The sequence below is a fragment of the Aulostomus chinensis genome, chromosome 19 (genome assembly GCF_037954235.1).
Source record: "Aulostomus chinensis isolate RoL2024-O1b breed Wild chromosome 19, RoL_Achi_v1.0, whole genome shotgun sequence".
NCBI lineage: Eukaryota > Metazoa > Chordata > Actinopteri > Syngnathiformes > Aulostomidae > Aulostomus > Aulostomus chinensis.
In genome coordinates, this window is record NC_141338.1 from 1919433 (window position 1) to 1937474 (window position 18042).

An 18042-nucleotide genomic window follows, 5' to 3' on the forward strand; every position below is an offset into this window, starting at 1 on the left:
TGTAATAATACAGAGTACTACATCCAAATGACTTTCCGGTTGAAGCCTTCAGCTCCAGCAGCAACATCAAAACTTTAATGATGACATTCTCAATTATAACGAAAGTACTTTCCCGCTGTGATGACGTAATTTCATGTTCATAAAACACAGAACTCTAACAGAGCCGTACTTGTAAGCAAACACATGAATTTAACTTCAAAAATAAGAAATTCTTTTAATTTTGTGTCTTCACAGTATTTTATTGACCTGTAGAAACAAAACTAAACTCTTGATTTAAACAACCTAATTGGAGTGATTTTGTGATGAATATCAACAGTTAGTGCAGGATAAGTAAACTAAAGTGGCGTGAAACTGACAGGTTGTGTTCCGAGTTCTCAATAAACCACAGACTAAAATGGGAATCTGCCAGTATCAATCATCTGTTCATGTGAGTACGATCATGGGCTTGTTTTCATTGCAATGGTTTACACGCAGGTTCATGAGTGCACATGAAGTTCCTCACAGCAGGTCCCTTCTTCGCATCTCCTCTGAAATGTTTGGCCATCTGATCGTGGTTGTAGAAGCCATGTGAATATGAGCTGAAATATATGTTTTAAAGCAAAGAGCTAATTTTGTCAAGCCATCTTGATTCCAAAAAATGGAGGGAAAAAAAGGAGAAAAAAAAAGGATGGACCAGGAACAAATACACAAGAACAACCCCGCAAAATCTCAGTAAAACATTTGATAGAGCGCAAAAAACAGTAGTTCCATTAAAAAAAGAGCAAATAAATCAAATAATAAAAAATAACTAATTAAATACACATCTTCGTCAAAATAAAAGAATATTTACTGAGTTGCAGGAGCATTTACTTCCTCTAGCTGAGGAAGTTCATTTCACAGCCTCTGCGTCACGCGTTCGGTTTGTCCCTCACCGCTCGCCGTTTAAGCCCGTACGTGGCAAACACACAGCAGCCGAGGTTGGTGCGGCTCCACTCCCGCAACAATTCAGTCATACAAACTGACATCCTGCATTCCTGCAGGAGCTACTGACAGCAGGAACCTCTCTGCATTAGCACACCTGCCGTGACGCTCGCTGGAAAGCACCAGAAACATGTTCACCGTGTCGGAGCTGGTCGTCTTGCTGGCCGTCTTGTCCGCCACTGCGTCCGGCTACTTCGTTAGCATAGACGCCCATGCCGAGGAGTGCTTCTATGAGCGGGTCAACTCCGGCACCAAGATGGGCCTCATGTTTGAGGTAGCCGAGGGAGGCTTCCTTGACATCGACGTTGAGGTGAGATGCTGAACTGTCTACCTGATACCGGGCGAATGGCGTTATTTTTTTAATTGCCAACTTGATCTGCGTCGATGCTACATCAGGCCTGTGCTAACGCTAGCATCGCCACCTGTCTGCGTAAGTGCCCCGTCCTGTAAAACTGCCCTGGTCTGGCGCTGGAACTCACTGTGGGCCGCCAAACACCCAAATCTCTGGATAACATCAGCGCGCAGGTGGAGTTCAGTCAGCGGTTGATGGAAGATTCGTGTTCACGCTGCTCGATTATTCACATACAGGAAGTGCAGCGTTAGCATGACGTCCGGCTTATCCGTGCTAGCTAACATGTAACCTACAAGGCGTTCAGAGTTCCAGGCGTCTGTCTCAAAGTCTCGAAGTGAAACAAGGAGAGGCTCCTCTGGCTGCTGGTTGGTGTTCGCCTCGTTCTGCTTGTCTGCGCTCTCCTCGGTTCGTTCCTGCCGGGACGGGCTCCATATGTCAGCCCAAAGCCACCAGACTGGTACGGCAGGGACGCCGCACTCAGCCCCCAGCTGATAGTACCACAATGCGTGGTGCTGATTTTATACTGCAGATCATTAGTAATACAATTCGACTGTAATTGGGAGCCTGTTGCATTTAATTGCACTTGTCTTTTTGTCCTTTGATTAGTGTTGATTGTCACATCAGGCCCAAATGAGAAACGCACAAATCTTTGCCTTTGAGTCAACGATCCTTCACATGAGCCGGATCGTTGAAACTGTCCTTCCAAAATCCTGCTCTGCATCTAAAAGTGCTGAATTTACACTGAATGGAAAACCCACGACTGCTTTTTTCCCAAGTCAACTTCAGCTTTTAGCTGTTTCAGTCGTTACTGAAAGTGCCAACAACATAACGTCAGTCACCAGAGAACCATCCCAGTCCTTGAGTGCGAGCCGTCCCAGTCTCCGCTGCGCGCTAGCAGTGGTGAGCCTGACGTTATATTTCTTTCGCTCACAGATAACAGGGCCTGACGGCAAGCAGATTTACAGAGGCGACAGAGAGTCCAGCGGCAAATACTCGGTGGCTGCGCACATGGATGGAACCTACAAGTTCTGCTTCAGCAACAAGATGTCCACGATGACACCCAAGATCGTCATGTTCACAATCGATATTGGAGAGGCACCAAAAGGCCAAGACATGGAGACAGAAGGTAAAAACATAGGGGGCTGATACAAGTTCGGATCCAAAAGAGAAATGTGATATTTGTAGCATTTTCACTGTACAACTTTGTACTTCTACTGAGCTTTCTTTGACTTTATTGTTAAAACCTTTTTCCTCTCTGTAGGTGGTGACAGCTGGGATGGTAGGGCACGGGGCAGGCTAAACATTTCAGTTGGGAACTAGACTCTTGAGTTTGTGATGCACTGCAGCGTTTTCTCTAACCAGAGTTGTAAACTAATGTTGTGCAATGCTGTGCTGTGTAGTCAGGAATCTGTGACGTGTGAGAGGTTTGACTACTTGCACAGTGATGATATCCATGAAATGCAAATGTTGATGCTCATTTAAGGTGCATATCACTCAACGACAGTGTCTATGGTTTGATTCCAGTGGTGTTGCATGCCATTATACCCCCCACCTCCCCCCACCCCCATAGAGTTAGTCTGTCTTGTATCTTTAGGGTGTAACCAAGCAAAAGTGGTTTGCAGTTAAAAACTGATTAAAAAAAACAAACAACAAACATCCAAAGAGTTGCAATTACAAAGTTATTAATCCTAATCCAAAACTTGTGTGTTCAATCGGCCCGTGTGGGGGGGGTGGGGGCGGACTCACAGCCAGTTCACATGACCAGTGTCTTTGCGAGGGTTTAGTCTTGTGTGCCGGGGTGGCTGCGTCTCGCCGCAGTTCCACCACCAAAACATTAGAGGGCAGCAGGGCCTCTGCCGCTGCGTTGAGTCATGTATCTTAAACCATGGCGGTTGAAACAGAGAAAATAGATTTTTAGTTGGAATTAATAGAGGCCGACGTTAAGCGGTGACAGTAGCAGATGAAGTAGAAGTGCTCGGAGCAGAGGAGGAGCGGGGGCAGGTGTCAGCAAACCTCCGTTTGTCCAGGACTCGTCAGCCTCTCATCAGCCAGTGCTACGCTAACACCTCCCACCCGCTCCCATTCATCGCACTAAGCTAGCTGTAGCAGCACGCAGGAGAGAAGGGTCTCCATCTTGGTTTGGTTCTGAGGCTGATAGAGAATAAGAGACTTTCCCTAAAAGTTGTTTTCCTTCAGTTTTAATGACTTAACAAGGACGCCCCCTGTTGGCCGGTGTGGATTGCATGAACAGCCTGGTTTGAGAGTTGCGTCTTCCAGCAAGTCTCAATTAAACAGCAAAAACTTTTGGATTCACAGTTTTTATTTGATCCAAAAACGCTTTGACTTGCAAGTAATTGTCATTTTAATTGTCAACCAATTTTGTTTGATTACCCAATAAAGACACAAGAATAATCCCATCTTTTTTTCTACCCATTTCCTGTCTCTTCACTCTGCACTTTTGAATAGAGACATACATGCCAAAGCTACAGTCTTAAGAAGTACAAAAGTCTGGTTTCCCTGGTGACAGAACCGCCGCACACGGTACCAGTGGGACCATGTTATGCATGTAACCTGGTGCATGTGGTTGATGCACGCCGGCTCTGCTGTGACTCACTGCTGATGGACAAATGTTTGTTTCAGCTCACCAGAACAAGCTGGAGGAGATGATCAATGAGCTGGCGGTTGCCATGACGGCTGTGAAGCACGAGCAGGAGTACATGGAGGTCCGCGAGAGGATACACAGAGCAAGTGAGTCCGGCCGCGACCGGTCAGTCATTGGGAGAGGGAAGCTTCACCTTGCTAACCATCTCTTCTCCTCCTCCTTCCTCATCTAGTCAACGACAACACAAACAGCCGAGTGGTGCTGTGGTCGTTCTTCGAAGCTCTCGTCCTGGTGGCGATGACTCTTGGACAGATTTACTACCTGAAGAGATTTTTCGAAGTACGACGAGTGGTGTAACATGATCCCTGTACGTCCTCCACCGATTTTCTCCAACACCAAGACAGTTATTTACACTCTGCAAGTGAGGCTGGCAGTTCCCATAAAGCCTAAAAATGATCGGATCTCACACATTTGGTTCTTACCTATTTGGTTCCTTCTTTATAAATGTAATAATTGTATGTTTGGAACACATGGCCTAAAGATTCTGGGATAGATGTCAGAAAAATGTTCCCAATTTTATTTGATAATTACAGCTGATTATTTGCCAGTTGAGTTTTGTCTGTGCGAATGACTGTGAGGTTCATAATTTTAGGCAGTCAGATGGAAGATGTGAGGATCCCACTGGAGAATGTAGCCTTGATTAAATGGGATCAGACATGAAACCATTAGCTGGTTGTCTGAGGTGCAGGGGGGGTTTTGTTTCATGCTGATGTGATATTTGTACGTTGTGCACTCGCGATAAATGCATCCAAATACCTGAAGGATTCACATAGCAGCCGGCGCCAAGGGAGAACACACAGCCTCCCACTAGAGAGGCTCTGATGCTATTTTTTTCTTACTAGTGAGATCCACCGACCGCATCGGCATTTTTTTCAGAGATGCAGTATCAGAATCGGGTGCCGATGCGGAAGTTATTTACAGATCAGAAATGTGAAATCTGGTTCCCATCCTGAGTCTGTTCCGGTAAACCAGCAGCAGCTATTTTCAGACACATCACCGATCCACACGTAGAGCTAACTAGAGATCTCTGGAGTACGCTGAGAGTCACCTCACAGGTGCACGTTTGAGCTCTCAGTGCCGTGTGGGCCACAGCGGCCTCGTCATACCCCCCCCAAACACAGTGACAACATTGATGGAGGATATCAGAGAGTAAAGCAGCTCTGCTGTCAGAATCAGATGGGATCGGCGCCTCTCTAGTTTTATGGGTGGGATTGTTTCCTTTGTGAATTGTTGCTCTGTCACGCTCATGTTACACACCGGAAATTCATTCTTCTTTGCCTCAGTCGGAAGCTTGATTTATTGTCGTGTGTGGCTGGGTACCTTTCTCACCTAGACCCGACAAAGTGCTAGCTGGTAGCCGGCTGGTAGCCAGCTGGTAGCCGGCCGGTAGCCGGCTGGTAGCCGGCCGGGAGCTAACTGGGAGCCAGCTGGTAGCTAACTGGGAGCCAGCTGGTAGCTAGCCGGGAGCCAGCTGGTAGCTAGCCGGGAGCCAGCTGGTAGCTAGCCGGGAGCCAGCTGGTAGCTAGCCGGGAGCCAGCTGGTAGCTAGCCGGGAGCCAGCTGGTAGCTAGCCGGGAGCCAGCTGGTAGCTAGCCGGGAGCCAGCTGGTAGCTAGCCGGGAGCCAGCTGGCATCATTGTAACACAACTCTCAGTTTAAGTTGAGGCCGACGTCTCAGAGCGGCAAAAAAGAATGTATTTCCTGTTGGTGACAGTCTGAGCTCACTGCGCGTACGATGGGCTTCATGTTTTGCGGGGACGTGGTGTTTATAGTTGAAACTAACCGATGGCGGGTTCAAAAGTTGATTCAGTGTCTGACTATTTTAAAAGCGGGGTTACGGGGGGGTCTAAAAGTGTAGAGGAATCCATGTTACATGTTAATTGAGGCTGTCTGAGTGGGGGGGGCGAGTGGGGTGGGGGGGGTCTAATGACTGCTGTGTGCTTTAGTTGCTTCTTCTTAGTTCTTTTGTCGGGGATTTTAAATTATACGATTGTACAACATTTTTGAACTTTTTTTTTTTTCTGGAGCATTTTCAGTGAGATGCATGTTTTTTGGATGACGCCTTCCAAGTAAATACCCACGCCCATGTTGCGTCCACACACACACACACACACAGACGTGTCCAAGGCCTCCCATCTAACTGCAACACCCCGCGTGTCACTGAAGATGCCCCAGTTTTGTATGAACCACCATCTTTGGTGAGGTCAGGCAGGCTAACGGCTCTGCACAGTCTCTCCTTTTGTGATGACAACAAACCCTCTGATAAATGGATCTGTACAAATGTAGGATGGTCGTCTGTGGAAAAAAGCCCCAGGTTTCATAATAAAGCCAATATTCTGTACTACTGCGTGGCTCTCTTCGTTGACATCAGGGACGGGTGATGATTCAGATGGCCCTTATTTATCTGCTGATTTAGAGAAACGTGTGTGTGACTGCCTTTGTCCTCTTTAACTGATTTTTGTTTCTCAGGCAATAAAGAGGGAATTAATAAACAGAACAACAAATATCTGTCAAATGATTATTTTAAACATCTGCATCCACATCTGTCCAGAGCTTCACGTCCCTGATGTCTTGTGAGTGCGAAGTCCAGTCTGCTGGACGGGTACATGACCCCAGGGTTCGGCTCCGCCAGATGTTCATATGCTCAATAATTCAGGACAAGTATCTTGTTTTACTTGGAAACCCACATCGCCACAGGAGCAGTGGCTGAATGACCATCATGGCGCTCGCTGAGAGGACCGAGCTACGGAAGCTGAGAATGCCGCTGCCTGTCGTTACTGCTGCGTCCATCAGCGGGTTTTCCCTCCTGCTAAAGTTGGATTGAAATCATAAACTCGAGATTACGCCGCTTCCCACGTCGTCCCCTAATCAGACTGAACAACGAGGGAACGTTCAACCTGCCTGACCACTTGTTACTTTCCACATCTCCTCAGTCATAACCTCTCATGACATTTCAGTGTCACTTTTACACGCATAAACCACTGAATACCTTCACCTAATTCCCTCTGACAAAGACAAAAATGTACTTCCGTCAAGGAAGAGTTCAGGGCCAAGAAGAAACGATCCGGTTTTCACCCGGTAGCTAAACATCAGCGCACCACGGAAGTAGAAACATCGTTAGGAGTTCTGTCGTCTGCCACGGCCGTGGGGAAGAGTGTTGAAACTTCCTGACAGGGACGTCGTGTCAAAGACACTGCAGTTGGTCGCCGTGGGCACCGCCTCTGAAGACGGTTTCCACCCGGCGTGTAAACACCAGCGCACCAGGAAGCTGAAGCATCGTGGACAGCGGCGTCGTTCAACTCCTTGAGTCTGGAGAACAGCATGGAGAACACGACGGACGGGACGTGGGACAGTTTACCTGTGAAACTCAACGACAAAATCTTACAAACGCTCGATGAACTCCAGTTCAGACACATGACGCCCGTGCAGGTAACGTTGATTAAAAAGAAAGAAATCGAAAATCTCCATCCGGATTAAAGTGAGATGACACCGGGTGACGTGATCTTGTGTCTGCAGGCCGCCTGCATCCCCCTCTTCATGGGGAACAAGGATGTCGCTGCCGAGGCGGTGAGTGTTCAGTCTGGCTGAATAACCTGACGTGAGTTACACACGTGATCATGACAGTGTTGGAGATGTTCTGGTTCCAGTTGCTTGTGTTGTCAGACTTTTTTGTTTTGTTTTTTGAATACACGTGACTGAGATGTGTTTACTGTAACACAACAAGCAGGTCGGACCTGTGACCAGCTGGTGTTAGTAGATTATTGATCATTGAAGTGATCAGGAATGGATCAAATCACTGTTTGTTGGTGCGGTGGTCAAGTGTGATGCCGGTGACCCCGACGACAACCCTAACCAGCACTAGGCCACTGCTCATGTCACCGTTCTTCACAAAGACGTGGAAAGGAGAGAAGCAGCTGTGTGAAGACGAACGGCAGTGAGAGGAAGGAGGAAGTGTCAGAGACTCAGAACGCAGAGTTTGAAGAAACCACAGAGCCGTCCAAGAGCCGCAGGGACTCGTTATCTGACAGGAGGGCATCATTGTTATTCACCCTCAGTTGTTCCTGTCAGCATATAAAGCCTTTATCAATAAGCAGTCACGTGGTCGTGGTCGTGGCAGCGATGGCTGATGGCGTCAATCTCTGCAGGTGACCGGGAGCGGAAAGACCCTGGCGTTTGTCATCCCGGTTATCGAACTGCTGCTGAGGAGAGAGGAGAAGCTGAAGAAGATGCAGGTAACACGAGGATGGGATGAAGAACATGACTGATGGTTGGGTGACGGTGCGAGCGCCGGCGGGCCTCCCGGAGCGGAGACCCCCGACAGCCCGCGCCGACCGACTGGGGTCTGACTAAAACACTTGCCGCTCTCTGCAGGTCGGCGCTCTGGTCATCACTCCCACCAGGGAACTGGCGGTCCAGATCAGCGAGGTGGTGGAGCGCTTCGTTCACAAGTTTCCCCAGTTCACGTGAGTCGGACTAAAAGACGCGTGAAGCACAGCCGACTCAGCATAAATGAATCCAGCAGAGTCCTTCGGTGCCACGAGCTCCCTGACGTCGCTGCATCAGCAACATGGAGCGTTGAGGATATGGATTATTTTCGTTGAAGGGTTGATGTTTCTATTTATCACCTAAACATTTGGATCATGTAGCATCACGTGTGGTAGTCACCTCATCGTCACTGTCGAGGGAGTTATCCTCCATCAGAACGACGCTGAAATATTAGAAAAGTGACTGATACCTGCTGATGGCGTGCTGATGTCATTCGCTGCAAACTCCAGAGGACAAGAACAAGGATTCCACAGCTTAGAACTTGAGCCAGAACCAACATCTCAGGTTAGGTTAGCGACTACCACCTCTGCTGGGGAGGTTTTCCCTGCTCGTACCGGAGCAACGCCCTCTTCCTGCTTTGTCGACTAGCTTTTAGCAGCTAAACTGCCGACGAAATGTCACTTCAAGGTTTTCCATGTGTTTGCAGGCAGATGTTGATGATCGGGGGGAGTAACCCGATGGAGGACGTGGAGAAGTTCAAGGATGGAGGGTAAGACCTGCTCTCATTGAAGCTGGACTGAGCTGGTTTTCTCTAGGCAGATGGGCGGAGCACCACAGGGACCAGGTAGTTGTGTAGTCCAGCAGGAAGTTAGCATCTCCATGGTTCCCTCCATCTATAGCTCATGGGATTGAGCCACTGGATTTTGAATGATCTTGGAAAATCGTCTCTGTGGTGAACGAGTCAGTCGCATCACCGTCAGGTTTACGTGCCGCTTTACGTTGAGATCAAAGTCGACTTTACTGGAGGAAAATCCAGAGATCTTGACGAGTGACCAGATCCCTGCCGCGCTGTTCGACTCACACCTGTGTTTGTGTGTCAGAGCAAACATTCTGATTGCCACACCGGGCCGTCTGGAGGACATGTTCAGGAGGAAGTGTGACGGGCTGGACTTGGCCAGCTCAGTCAGAAGCCTGGACGTGCTGGTCCTTGACGAGGCCGACAGGCTGCTGGATATGGGCTTTGAAGTCAGGTACCAGATGAACGCCTCCAGTCATGGGACACGAGTGTGCAGATGATGTTGAGGTACTGGAGGCTGCTGCTAACTCTGTGTGTGTGTGTGTGTGTGTGTGTGTGTGTGTGTGTGTCCAGTCTGAACACCATCTTAGGCTACCTTCCCAAACAGAGGCGTACAGGCTTGTTTTCTGCCACTCAGACGCAGGAGCTGGAGAAACTGGTCCGGGCCGGCCTCAGGAACCCGGTGCGCATCACTGTCAAAGAGAAAGGCGTGGCTGCCACTGCCACCCAGAAAACCCCACACAGGCTCTCCAACTACTACACGGTGAACCTCACACACACACACACACACACACACACACACACACACACGCAGAGTCCGGGAGCTCCACTTTAAGATGTGGCGTTGACACAAACCTGTGTTTTCAGATATGCCGATCAGAGGACAAATTCAACAACCTGGTGGCGTTTCTGAGACAACACAAGCACGAGAAACTTCTGGTCTTCTTCAGGTACGTTAGCAGAGACTCACATACGTTATTGTGCATCCACGCCAGCGTCAGCAGGCCCCAGGCACTGGCTTTCAGATTGCTGCTCTGCTTCTCGTTAACTCAAAATCCCAGGATGCTTTGAGGGGATTTCTTCAAATTTGTCACAGGTATCCACTCAGACCTGTGACAGTTATGAAGTCACAGTAGGAACGATACACTTGATTCATCGCTTCTGCAAACCCTGATCGGTAACTTTGACCCAAAAATGGCGCCACATGTTTGGGATCTGCTCATGGGTTGTTAGTGAAAAAAGACCAGAGGCGCCTGACAGCTCAGACCTCTGGGATTCAGGAAAAACTAGAAATACTGCATGACGGAGGACGCCTCTGGCACAGACACCTTGACCTTTGACCGCAGAAAAGGTTCCAGGTAATCCGAATCTGAAGACTGACTCCAGGTGTTCTCCCGCTCGGACACGGCGTGGTTGAGTCTGACAGGACGTTACTGTCATGGGAGTCGTTAAACCTGCCGTCTTCTCGTCAGCAGCACTTGTGCGTGTGTGGAGTACTACGGCCGCGCCCTGGAGAGTCTGGTCAAGAAGGTCGCCATCCACTGCATCCACGGCAAGATGAAAAACAAACGCAACAAAATCTTTGCAGACTTCCGGACCCTGAAAAGGTGAGAGCTGTTGTCAGCCGTTCCAGTCCTGAACTGGACGCCGGTCCGCTGACTCCTATTTGGCTTGTTGGTGTGTCTTCAGCGGGATCTTGGTGTGTACGGACGTCATGGCCAGAGGCATCGACATCCCCGACGTGAACTGGGTGCTGCAGTATGACCCGCCCAGCAGCGCCAGGTCAGTCAGCTGACGCCCAACCACAGATGCTGAAGATGCGAACGGGTTTGGGTCTTTGACATAATGAAGACCGGTGATGTTCTCTCTTGCTTTTGGTGTCAACAAATCCCGTAACAAACCCACGATTCCTCGTATTTGGTTTCCTCTGCGTCCAATAACGACGGCGTGATAACGATATTTGATAGAAGCGGACAGAAGAACCTCCATCAGGAAGTCTGAGGAACTGAAGGGGGTTTGTTTCTTAGCTATGTTGCTTTTGTCTTGGTCTCAGCGCCTTTGTGCATCGATGTGGCCGCACGGCACGGATCGGTAACTTTGGCAACGCTCTGGTCTTTCTACTGCCGATGGAGGAATCCTACGTCAACTTCCTGTCCATCAACCAGAAAGTGAGTTGTTCCTCTTTACGATTGGCAGATTTCTCTCAAACATGAGTGGTCATTTTGTTCGTTGTGTTTCAGCTTTACGTCACTCAAAGAAGTGCGTCTTAAGTAAATGTCTTGATCTCACCTTTGTCCTCCTGGCTGCATCGCTTCTTTGTGGCTCTGAATGCAGGAAGAGCGAGCCTCGTGTACTTAGCTCGAAGCTAACGGAGACTGACGGCCAACAACAGCTAAACTGTCCAAAAAGGTCCGTGTCCAAGCTGTCAGGGTCATCGTCTGGTGTTATCCAGGTCTTAATCCAGCTGCAGGATCAGGGATCCAGCTGCAGGATCAGGGATCCAGCTGCAGGATCAGGGATCCAGCTGCAGGATCAGGGATCCAGCTGCAGGATCAGGGATCCAGCTGCAGGATCAGGGATCCAGCTGCAGGATCAGGGATCCACTCACACTTTGATTTGAGTTGGAGACTGGAACTCCTCAGGTTTGGTGCTCTGTTGTTAGCCAGGTGAAGAAGTAATGCAGCAGGGAAAATAACTGAGACCAAGACACCTAGAAAGGAGTACTTCAAGACCAAGTACACTTTTCTTGGTGGTTACTTTAACGAGTATAGAAACTGTGAAATCGTTGATGCTCTTATTGGTCCAGAACTACTCAGAGGTTTGGCCTGATTGGCTCACTCACATCCTCGACCTTCAGAAGTGTTCGTCGCTCACGATTGATGTGTCCCGCCGTTTCCTCAGTGTCCGCTGCAGAAAATGTCCCCGATTCGCGACGTTGTGGACGTGCTGCCTAAGGTGAAGGCCATGGCTCTGGCGGACCGCGCCATGTTCGACAGGGGCATGAGGGCCTTCGTGTCCTACGTCCAGGCTTACGGCAAACACGAATGTGGTCTCATCTTCAGGGTCAAAGGTGAGAGTCCCATCGTCCCCTCCTGGGCTTCTGCACTCTTTGGAAAATCTTAATTCTCTGCTTGGATTAAAGGCAGTTGGACTCTGCAACTTTCAGAGAGGCGCTGATCTCACATCTCGTTCTCCACCATCTACTGTTCATGCAGCTGAACGAGACGCAGTGGAAACACACCAACTCAAGCCTGAACGTTACAACTTTTAATTTGGACAAATGAAACGTTTATGTGCTGACTTAAGCAGTTTTCCTCCTGGTGTTGAAGATCGTTTAGCTCATGAGCTGCACCATCTTCTCCCAGGCCTGCTGGAAGCGTTAGCCGCTAGCGTGAGCCTCCTGTTAGCAGATAGCAGCTTCTTGTCATGACAGCGGTTCGTCAGGTGAGTACAAGCATGATATTTGGTTCTGTATTTTCTGTGTAGATCTGAACTTTGCCACGTTGGCCAGAGGCTTTGCCCTCCTGCGCCTGCCGAAGATGCCTGAACTCCGCGGGAAAACATTTCCTGACTTCACGGAGACGACGGTGGACACAGAAACCATCCGCTACAAGGACAAGAACCGGGAGAGACAGCGGCAGAAGATGCTGGTGGAGCTGAAGGAGAAAGAGAAGACGTTCCAGCACAAGAAGAACTTTGTGAGGAACCAGGCGTGGTCCAAGCAGAAGGTCCGGAAGGAGCGCAGGAAGAAGGCAGCGGTCAAGAGGAAGCATGGCGAGGTACCGGCCCGTCGACGAAACCTTGAAAATCTTTGCTCTGCTTCCATTTCCGCCTCTCCTGATGGTTTCTCTCTCTGCAGAACTCTGACGCGGACGACGAAGACCTGAACGAGCTTTTAAATGACACCCGGCTCCTCAAGAAACTCAAGAAAGGCCAAATCAGCGAGGAAGACTTCGAGACACAAATCACACGAGGAAAACACAAAACGGCCCCCGAGAGCTCGGACGAGTGTGACGCGTGAAGAACCCTCCAGTTCCACGTTGATGACGGACTTTATTTGAGAACCCTGCTCGTTATAAATAAAGCTTGATGAGTTCGTCGCTGACGGCTGACGGGGTGAGGACCCCCAGGTCGGTGAAGAGGAGGGTGATGAGGGACGGTGGGGTGTAGTCCACCAGCGGGTGCTCTTCTGACAGGTTCCCTGCCATTTGAAGGGTATCTGCTTTATACTGTCAAGGAGAAGAAGAAGACAAATCAATTTTAAAAAATGAAGAAAGTTCAGTCATGCAGGAGCTCCACCGGGGAGAACGACACTCCTCACACCTTCGTTACGTCTGCATAGGAAGTCATGTGATGCTTGTTGGACCCAACAGGATCAAATCAAACTGAGCCTGCCTGTCGTCAGACCGGGTGCAGGGGTGGCGTGAAGGTCCAGGAAGCACAAGATGGTTCGTGTTTATTTTGGGGTGAGATGACATCACCGCCGCGGAGGCGTGAGCTGCTGGAGAGCAACTGCACTCCACGTGAGTGCTGGTGTACAAACGAGCCGAACAGTGACAGCGATGCCGTTTGGCTTCACATGAACGTCGTCCAATCAGAAGTCGAGGTGAAATATGAGCTTTTGTACATTTCTCATTGTAAACTAATAAACGTTTCTGCTTTCTTAATCAGTGCTAAAGAAAAAACTGCTGACTAAGCCATTTCCTAGCAGTTTGAGCTGCTAGCATATATAAATGCTAATAAAAACTGAACAAAAACTACAGCTGATGTGTGCCAGTACCTGGTCACAAAGGAATGGAATAAATTCTAATCTGTAATTAAATGTGTCACCCCAGTTTCTAATGCTCATCCTGAGGAGGGTAACCGTTGTCATGGTGATACAGCAACAACACTGGACGGACCACAGGTCACCAGGACAAGAGTTGAGCAACCGGTTCACTCAAAGCTCCAGGACTCTAGCCTGGTCATGAAGTTCTCTGCTTTGGCAGAGATGACGGCGTGATGACATCATACCTTAAATTTGTCTGGAACGTCCTGCTGGTTGAGCGGATAAAGTCGGACAAACTTGAAACTCTCTGCCACCACGTAGAAGGGTTTGTTGTGGGCTTTGGCGCACAGGGCCAGCTGGTAGGTCCCGATCTGAGGAGGCCAAAACAGTCAGGGGTCAGGACGAAGGCCGCACCAGGTGGTTTGGCTGAGCAACAGCGCCCTCTGCTGGTGAACCACAGGACGCTGGTGCCCGCAGCACACGACAGTTCAAAAACAGAAACACGTTTGAGGAGGAGATGAAGATTTCTCAGGCTCACGATTGATGCGCCCGCTGCCAATCACTGCTGTTCCTCGCAGCACACTGGTCCCCTTTCAAAGTACTGGGCTGCGTTTTGAAACGAGGCATAAAATGCATGAACTTGAAAATTCTAAATTTGGACTGACGTGACTCACATTAGTGTTTCCACCTGCTTGAGCTGGATTTCCACCTGTTTCTGACCAGCCCTGTAGCAGCTAACGAACTCAGGTGACGCACCTGTTGGTCAGAGACCGGCCGCGCTGCCGCCTTCGGATGAAAACAGCCGTTGAGTCCTGTTTTTCCAACCAGTGAGTAGAAACGCTCTGTTTCTGCAAAAACTTCAAACGTTTGCTTGGAATTCGCTCGACAGTTAAACGTTAACGACAGAGAGTGGGAGGAGCCTCAGATGGACGGGGGGCCGTTACTGCGGCATCTCAGAAACGCCCCGGGGCGAAATCTTCACATTTGGAACAAACATGGAGATGGAGTCAAGAGTGAGAAGGTTCCTGAACCAAGTCCTGACCCATGTCCTGAACCAAGTCCTGACCCATGTCCTGAACCAAGTCCTGACCCATGTCCTGAACCACACTTTTACTTGCCTCTTCAAAGTGATCAACTTCCACCTTCTAACCCGGAGAACCAATGTTCTGCTTGGTGTGTGTGTGTGTGTGTGTGTGTGTGTCATGAGAGCATCCGGACACGTTGGACGATTTCCTGGGCCGCACCTTGTTGATGATCCCTCCGCTCTCCACCACCCCCTCGGCACCGACGATGACCTGATCCACCTTCTCCAGGACACACCTGTGAACAAGCACACATGAAGCTGCCGAGCCGCTCGTGCCAACGTCACCACCGGAGTCTGAAGTCACTTTACCCCACGGCCGCATCCAGGATGACTGTGACGGGAACATTGAGCTTCCTCAGCGCCCCGGCCATCTGCCTCCTGGGCGAAGGAGATTGGATTCAATCAGCGTGTCCTTTCAGAATAAAAGCATGCTGGCACCGAGCGAGCCGCCCACTCACCCAGCTGAGTCAGGCTGTGATTCAGTCACAAACACAGAGAAGCGTTTCTTCTCACTCGCCGCTTTTTCCAGCACCCGCAGGACGACCCTGGAGTAGGCGTGAGTCAGGATTTTCTAGGTTTCGGTTTGGACACAAAGAAGCAGTAACACATAAATGTCACTTGTTGTCAGTTTGTCAACAATTTAATGCAGTGTTCCTGTTTTTTGCAGGTATTTTTTTCCGGGTCGTCCGTCTGTTTGCTAACGACGGATCTCTGGCGCTTCAGGCGATTCTTTTTTTCTAAATCAGGCACACATGTCCAGGATGAGCCGGATTGATTTTTGGAGGTCAAAAGGTCAAGGTCACCATGCAAATCCCACAAAGTGCCTCTCCCTCCTCACCAGTGACACCGGTACTGTGATGTCACACCTCCACCGTGTCGCGACGCGGTAGTCGTTACAGTTAAAGAGTCCTGAGAGTATCACTGTCGTTCCCGCCCTTTTGACAGGAAGTACGATGGACAAGTGTGAACAGAGGCACCGCCCCTCACTTTCTTGGCATTTGAATCTCGTTCATCATCACAAACGTTATTTTCAAAGCTAACAGAAGTTACTCAAATTACAGCTTTTGTGCTTTAATAGATTTGAGGGTTTATAAACTGCAGAAGAACAAAGACTAAAACCCCTCTGACACACACACACACACACACACACACACACACACACACACACACACACACACACACACGCACAGATCCCGGTGAGTACTCACGGCGCCGTCTTTGATGAAGGTGTGACAGAGTTTGGCCACTTTGGTTCTGGACATTGAGATCTTGTCCAGGAACAGCTGCCCCCTCTCCTCCATCACCTTCTTGTAGAACGACACATCCTGGGGGAGACACGTTCAGATTCATCCGTCACTCAACAACCAGATCAGCGCTTCATCAACATATCGGGATGTGGGTGCGTCAGCTGACCACCGGCTCCTTTGACGTGAGGCTGATGAAGCGCAGGAAGAGCTCCCCTCCAGAGGAAACCGCCACGGACGAGTCCACGCTGGTCAGGCGATTGGTCGCCCACTTCAGACTCTCTCTCAGACCCTGGATGGTTTCTCCTGAGGAGGTTGGTAAAGTCAAACAGAACGGGTCTGGTCTGAAACTCAATGATGAATCGAGTGCCAAACAACGCGTACTGAAAGAAGCTTAACTCATCGGCATGTGGCAGATGACAACATCCAAGCGATGATGTAACTGTCAAGGATGATGTCATACCTTTGTCTCTCTTCAGGTACTCCAGCAGGGTTCGGATCGCGGCCACTGCGGACGCCACGTCTGGGTCTTCCTTCGTCTGATCCTGGAAGTACTCCACCAGCTCTGAGACCAGCACAACAAACAGCTGATGAGCAGGAGTGTGTGCGAGTGTGTGTGTGTGTGTATGCGCACAGAAGCGACCAATCAAAGGAGACCTCCTGAGTTCAGGAGCAGAGGAGCACAGCACTCCCTCCCAGCTGCTACAGTTTGCACTCATTAAGTGGTGAGCAGGGTCACTTTTAACAGTTCTTTTTCCTCCTCTTTCTCTCCTAACTTGATCAGGAGGCGGAGCCACGTTACTTTGCTGCAATAGAAGCCAGAAAATCATGGCGATGCAAAGACAAAAGCCATTTTTTGAACAACTCTAGGAATGCGTATTGGCCTCCTGCCCCGCAGACCACCGTCAGGGTCAGTTTGGGCCCTCCTGGGACCTGGAGCGGGTCCCAGCGGGGGAGCACAAGCTGTTCTGAGCGGAGTCCTGTACCTCCCTGCTGCCAGGTGGGCCCCTCCCCGGGACATGAGGGGCCACGGAGGAAGGTGGTGCATCAAGCCAGCTGACCCCCATCGCACCACGTCAGCTTGGAACTCACCTTCTTCAGTCATCGCGGAGGTGGTGACGGCCTCAGAGCAGCAGACACTGAGACCAGCGTGCATGAAACCCGGGGCTGATATCAGCCAGCTCGTGCGACGCGGCTGCTCCTCCTGGTCTCCGGCGGCTTCCTTGGACTCCAATCACAACCGGAAGTCAAGTTCTAACCTCGAACGGACGGCTGAATTCAACCCTTCAACGGGCCCCGCGGTGAAAACACGCTTGGGAGAAGTTGGGCTCGGCACCACAGAGAGTTGCACGGCGTTAGCTCAGCCGGGGCTGCGTGTTGACGTGTCGCGAAGAGATGACGTAGCACGTTCCCCGGATCAACGTTCCCTCAGGCGTTGACGACGGTTGTTTGTTGGGTTTTTTCCTTTTTTAACCGATACAGAAAGTGCCTGCGCCACTTTTCAGCACCTTCTCTCTGGTTCACTGTGCCGGTTCAAGTCAGCTGGTCGCCGTTGCTGAAGCCTGTTTTTGCTACTCAGGGTTCTAAATGTTATTGGTTCAAGTTTTACTTAACCAAGTACAGGTTGTTCAACATGTAAAAGCCACTTTCAAAGCTTGTCAGTTGAACCCAAACCTTCAAATTCAGTGAATGTGTTGGATCACACTTTGTACCAACGAAGCTTTTGTACGACTGTTGTTTTATCAGGTCAGGTCCTTGCTGCAGTTCTGGATTTCGCCACCAGATGGGGACATAATCTTTTAATTAGCTTAATGTTTCCCCACCCTTTTTTTTTTAAATCAAGCACGATGATGCTCTGAATATGATGGTTGTCCTCCTGTCATCGCTCCCAGGAACGGTGTTGGTGTGGAGG

At 49.8% G+C, this 18042-nt stretch overlaps 3 protein-coding genes across 5 annotated transcripts; 2 read left to right on the plus strand and 1 right to left on the minus strand.

Moving 5' to 3' along the window:
• Window positions 1-900: 900 nt before the first annotated feature.
• On the plus strand, window positions 901-6085 carry tmed2 (transmembrane p24 trafficking protein 2). Its single transcript, XM_086187788.1, has 4 exons — window positions 901-1270; window positions 2246-2438; window positions 3953-4060; window positions 4147-6085. Exons 1-4 carry the CDS (start codon window positions 1091-1093, stop codon window positions 4269-4271), a joined length of 606 nt encoding a protein of 201 aa, XP_086043914.1. The 5' UTR covers window positions 901-1090; the 3' UTR covers window positions 4272-6085.
• Window positions 6086-7060: 975 nt separating this feature from the next.
• Window positions 7061-13834, plus strand: ddx55 (DEAD (Asp-Glu-Ala-Asp) box polypeptide 55). Of its 3 annotated transcripts, none has more exons than XM_086187325.1 (14): window positions 7064-7401; window positions 7489-7539; window positions 8118-8204; window positions 8344-8435; window positions 8945-9007; window positions 9339-9488; window positions 9608-9797; window positions 9902-9984; window positions 10507-10641; window positions 10724-10816; window positions 11088-11202; window positions 11936-12104; window positions 12521-12813; window positions 12894-13834. In XM_086187325.1, the coding sequence occupies exons 1-14, from the start codon at window positions 7294-7296 to the stop codon at window positions 13053-13055; spliced, it is 1791 nt and encodes a 596-aa protein (XP_086043451.1). In that variant the 5' UTR covers window positions 7064-7293; the 3' UTR covers window positions 13056-13834. The 3 variants fall into 3 exon arrangements, with proteins under 3 accessions (XP_086043453.1, XP_086043451.1, XP_086043452.1); XM_086187326.1 differs by having other exon boundaries at window positions 7065-7401; window positions 10510-10641; window positions 12894-13832; XM_086187327.1 differs by lacking the exon at window positions 12894-13834 and having other exon boundaries at window positions 7061-7401; window positions 12400-12663.
• eif2b1 (eukaryotic translation initiation factor 2B, subunit 1 alpha) lies at window positions 12290-17566 on the minus strand. The gene is made up of 9 exons (XM_086187328.1): window positions 17223-17566; window positions 16594-16695; window positions 16300-16436; window positions 16095-16211; window positions 15345-15457; window positions 15196-15264; window positions 15047-15122; window positions 14048-14173; window positions 12290-13263 (listed from the first exon to the last, which is right to left on the minus strand). The coding sequence occupies exons 1-9, from the start codon at window positions 17284-17286 to the stop codon at window positions 13108-13110; spliced, it is 960 nt and encodes a 319-aa protein (XP_086043454.1). The 5' UTR covers window positions 17287-17566; the 3' UTR covers window positions 12290-13107.
• Window positions 17567-18042: the final 476 nt, after the last annotated feature.

What these genes read in the sequence shown, in the direction of transcription:
- tmed2 (XM_086187788.1), top strand. Translation starts at nt 1,091, where the DNA reads ATGTTCACCGTGTCGGAGCTGGTCGTCTTGCTGGCCGTCTTGTCCGCC. An exon ending in TCCTTGACATCGACGTTGAG is followed by an intron (nt 1,271 to 2,245) that starts GTGAGATGCTGA and finishes TTTCGCTCACAG; the next exon opens with ATAACAGGGCCTGACGGCAA. An exon ending in CGAGAGGATACACAGAGCAA is followed by an intron (nt 4,061 to 4,146) that starts GTGAGTCCGGCC and finishes TTCCTCATCTAG; the next exon opens with TCAACGACAACACAAACAGC.
- ddx55 (XM_086187325.1), top strand. Translation starts at nt 7,294, where the DNA reads ATGGAGAACACGACGGACGGGACGTGGGACAGTTTACCTGTGAAACTC. An exon ending in AGAAGCTGAAGAAGATGCAG is followed by an intron (nt 8,205 to 8,343) that starts GTAACACGAGGA and finishes CGCTCTCTGCAG; the next exon opens with GTCGGCGCTCTGGTCATCAC. An exon ending in TCCTGTCCATCAACCAGAAA is followed by an intron (nt 11,203 to 11,935) that starts GTGAGTTGTTCC and finishes CCGTTTCCTCAG; the next exon opens with TGTCCGCTGCAGAAAATGTC.
- eif2b1 (XM_086187328.1), bottom strand. Translation starts at nt 17,286, where the DNA reads ATGCACGCTGGTCTCAGTGTCTGCTGCTCTGAGGCCGTCACCACCTCC. An exon ending in ATCCTGGATGCGGCCGTGGG is followed by an intron (nt 15,123 to 15,195) that starts GTAAAGTGACTT and finishes GCTTGTTCACAG; the next exon opens with GTGTGTCCTGGAGAAGGTGG. An exon ending in GCGGAGGGATCATCAACAAG is followed by an intron (nt 14,174 to 15,046) that starts GTGCGGCCCAGG and finishes TGGCCTCCTCAG; the next exon opens with ATCGGGACCTACCAGCTGGC.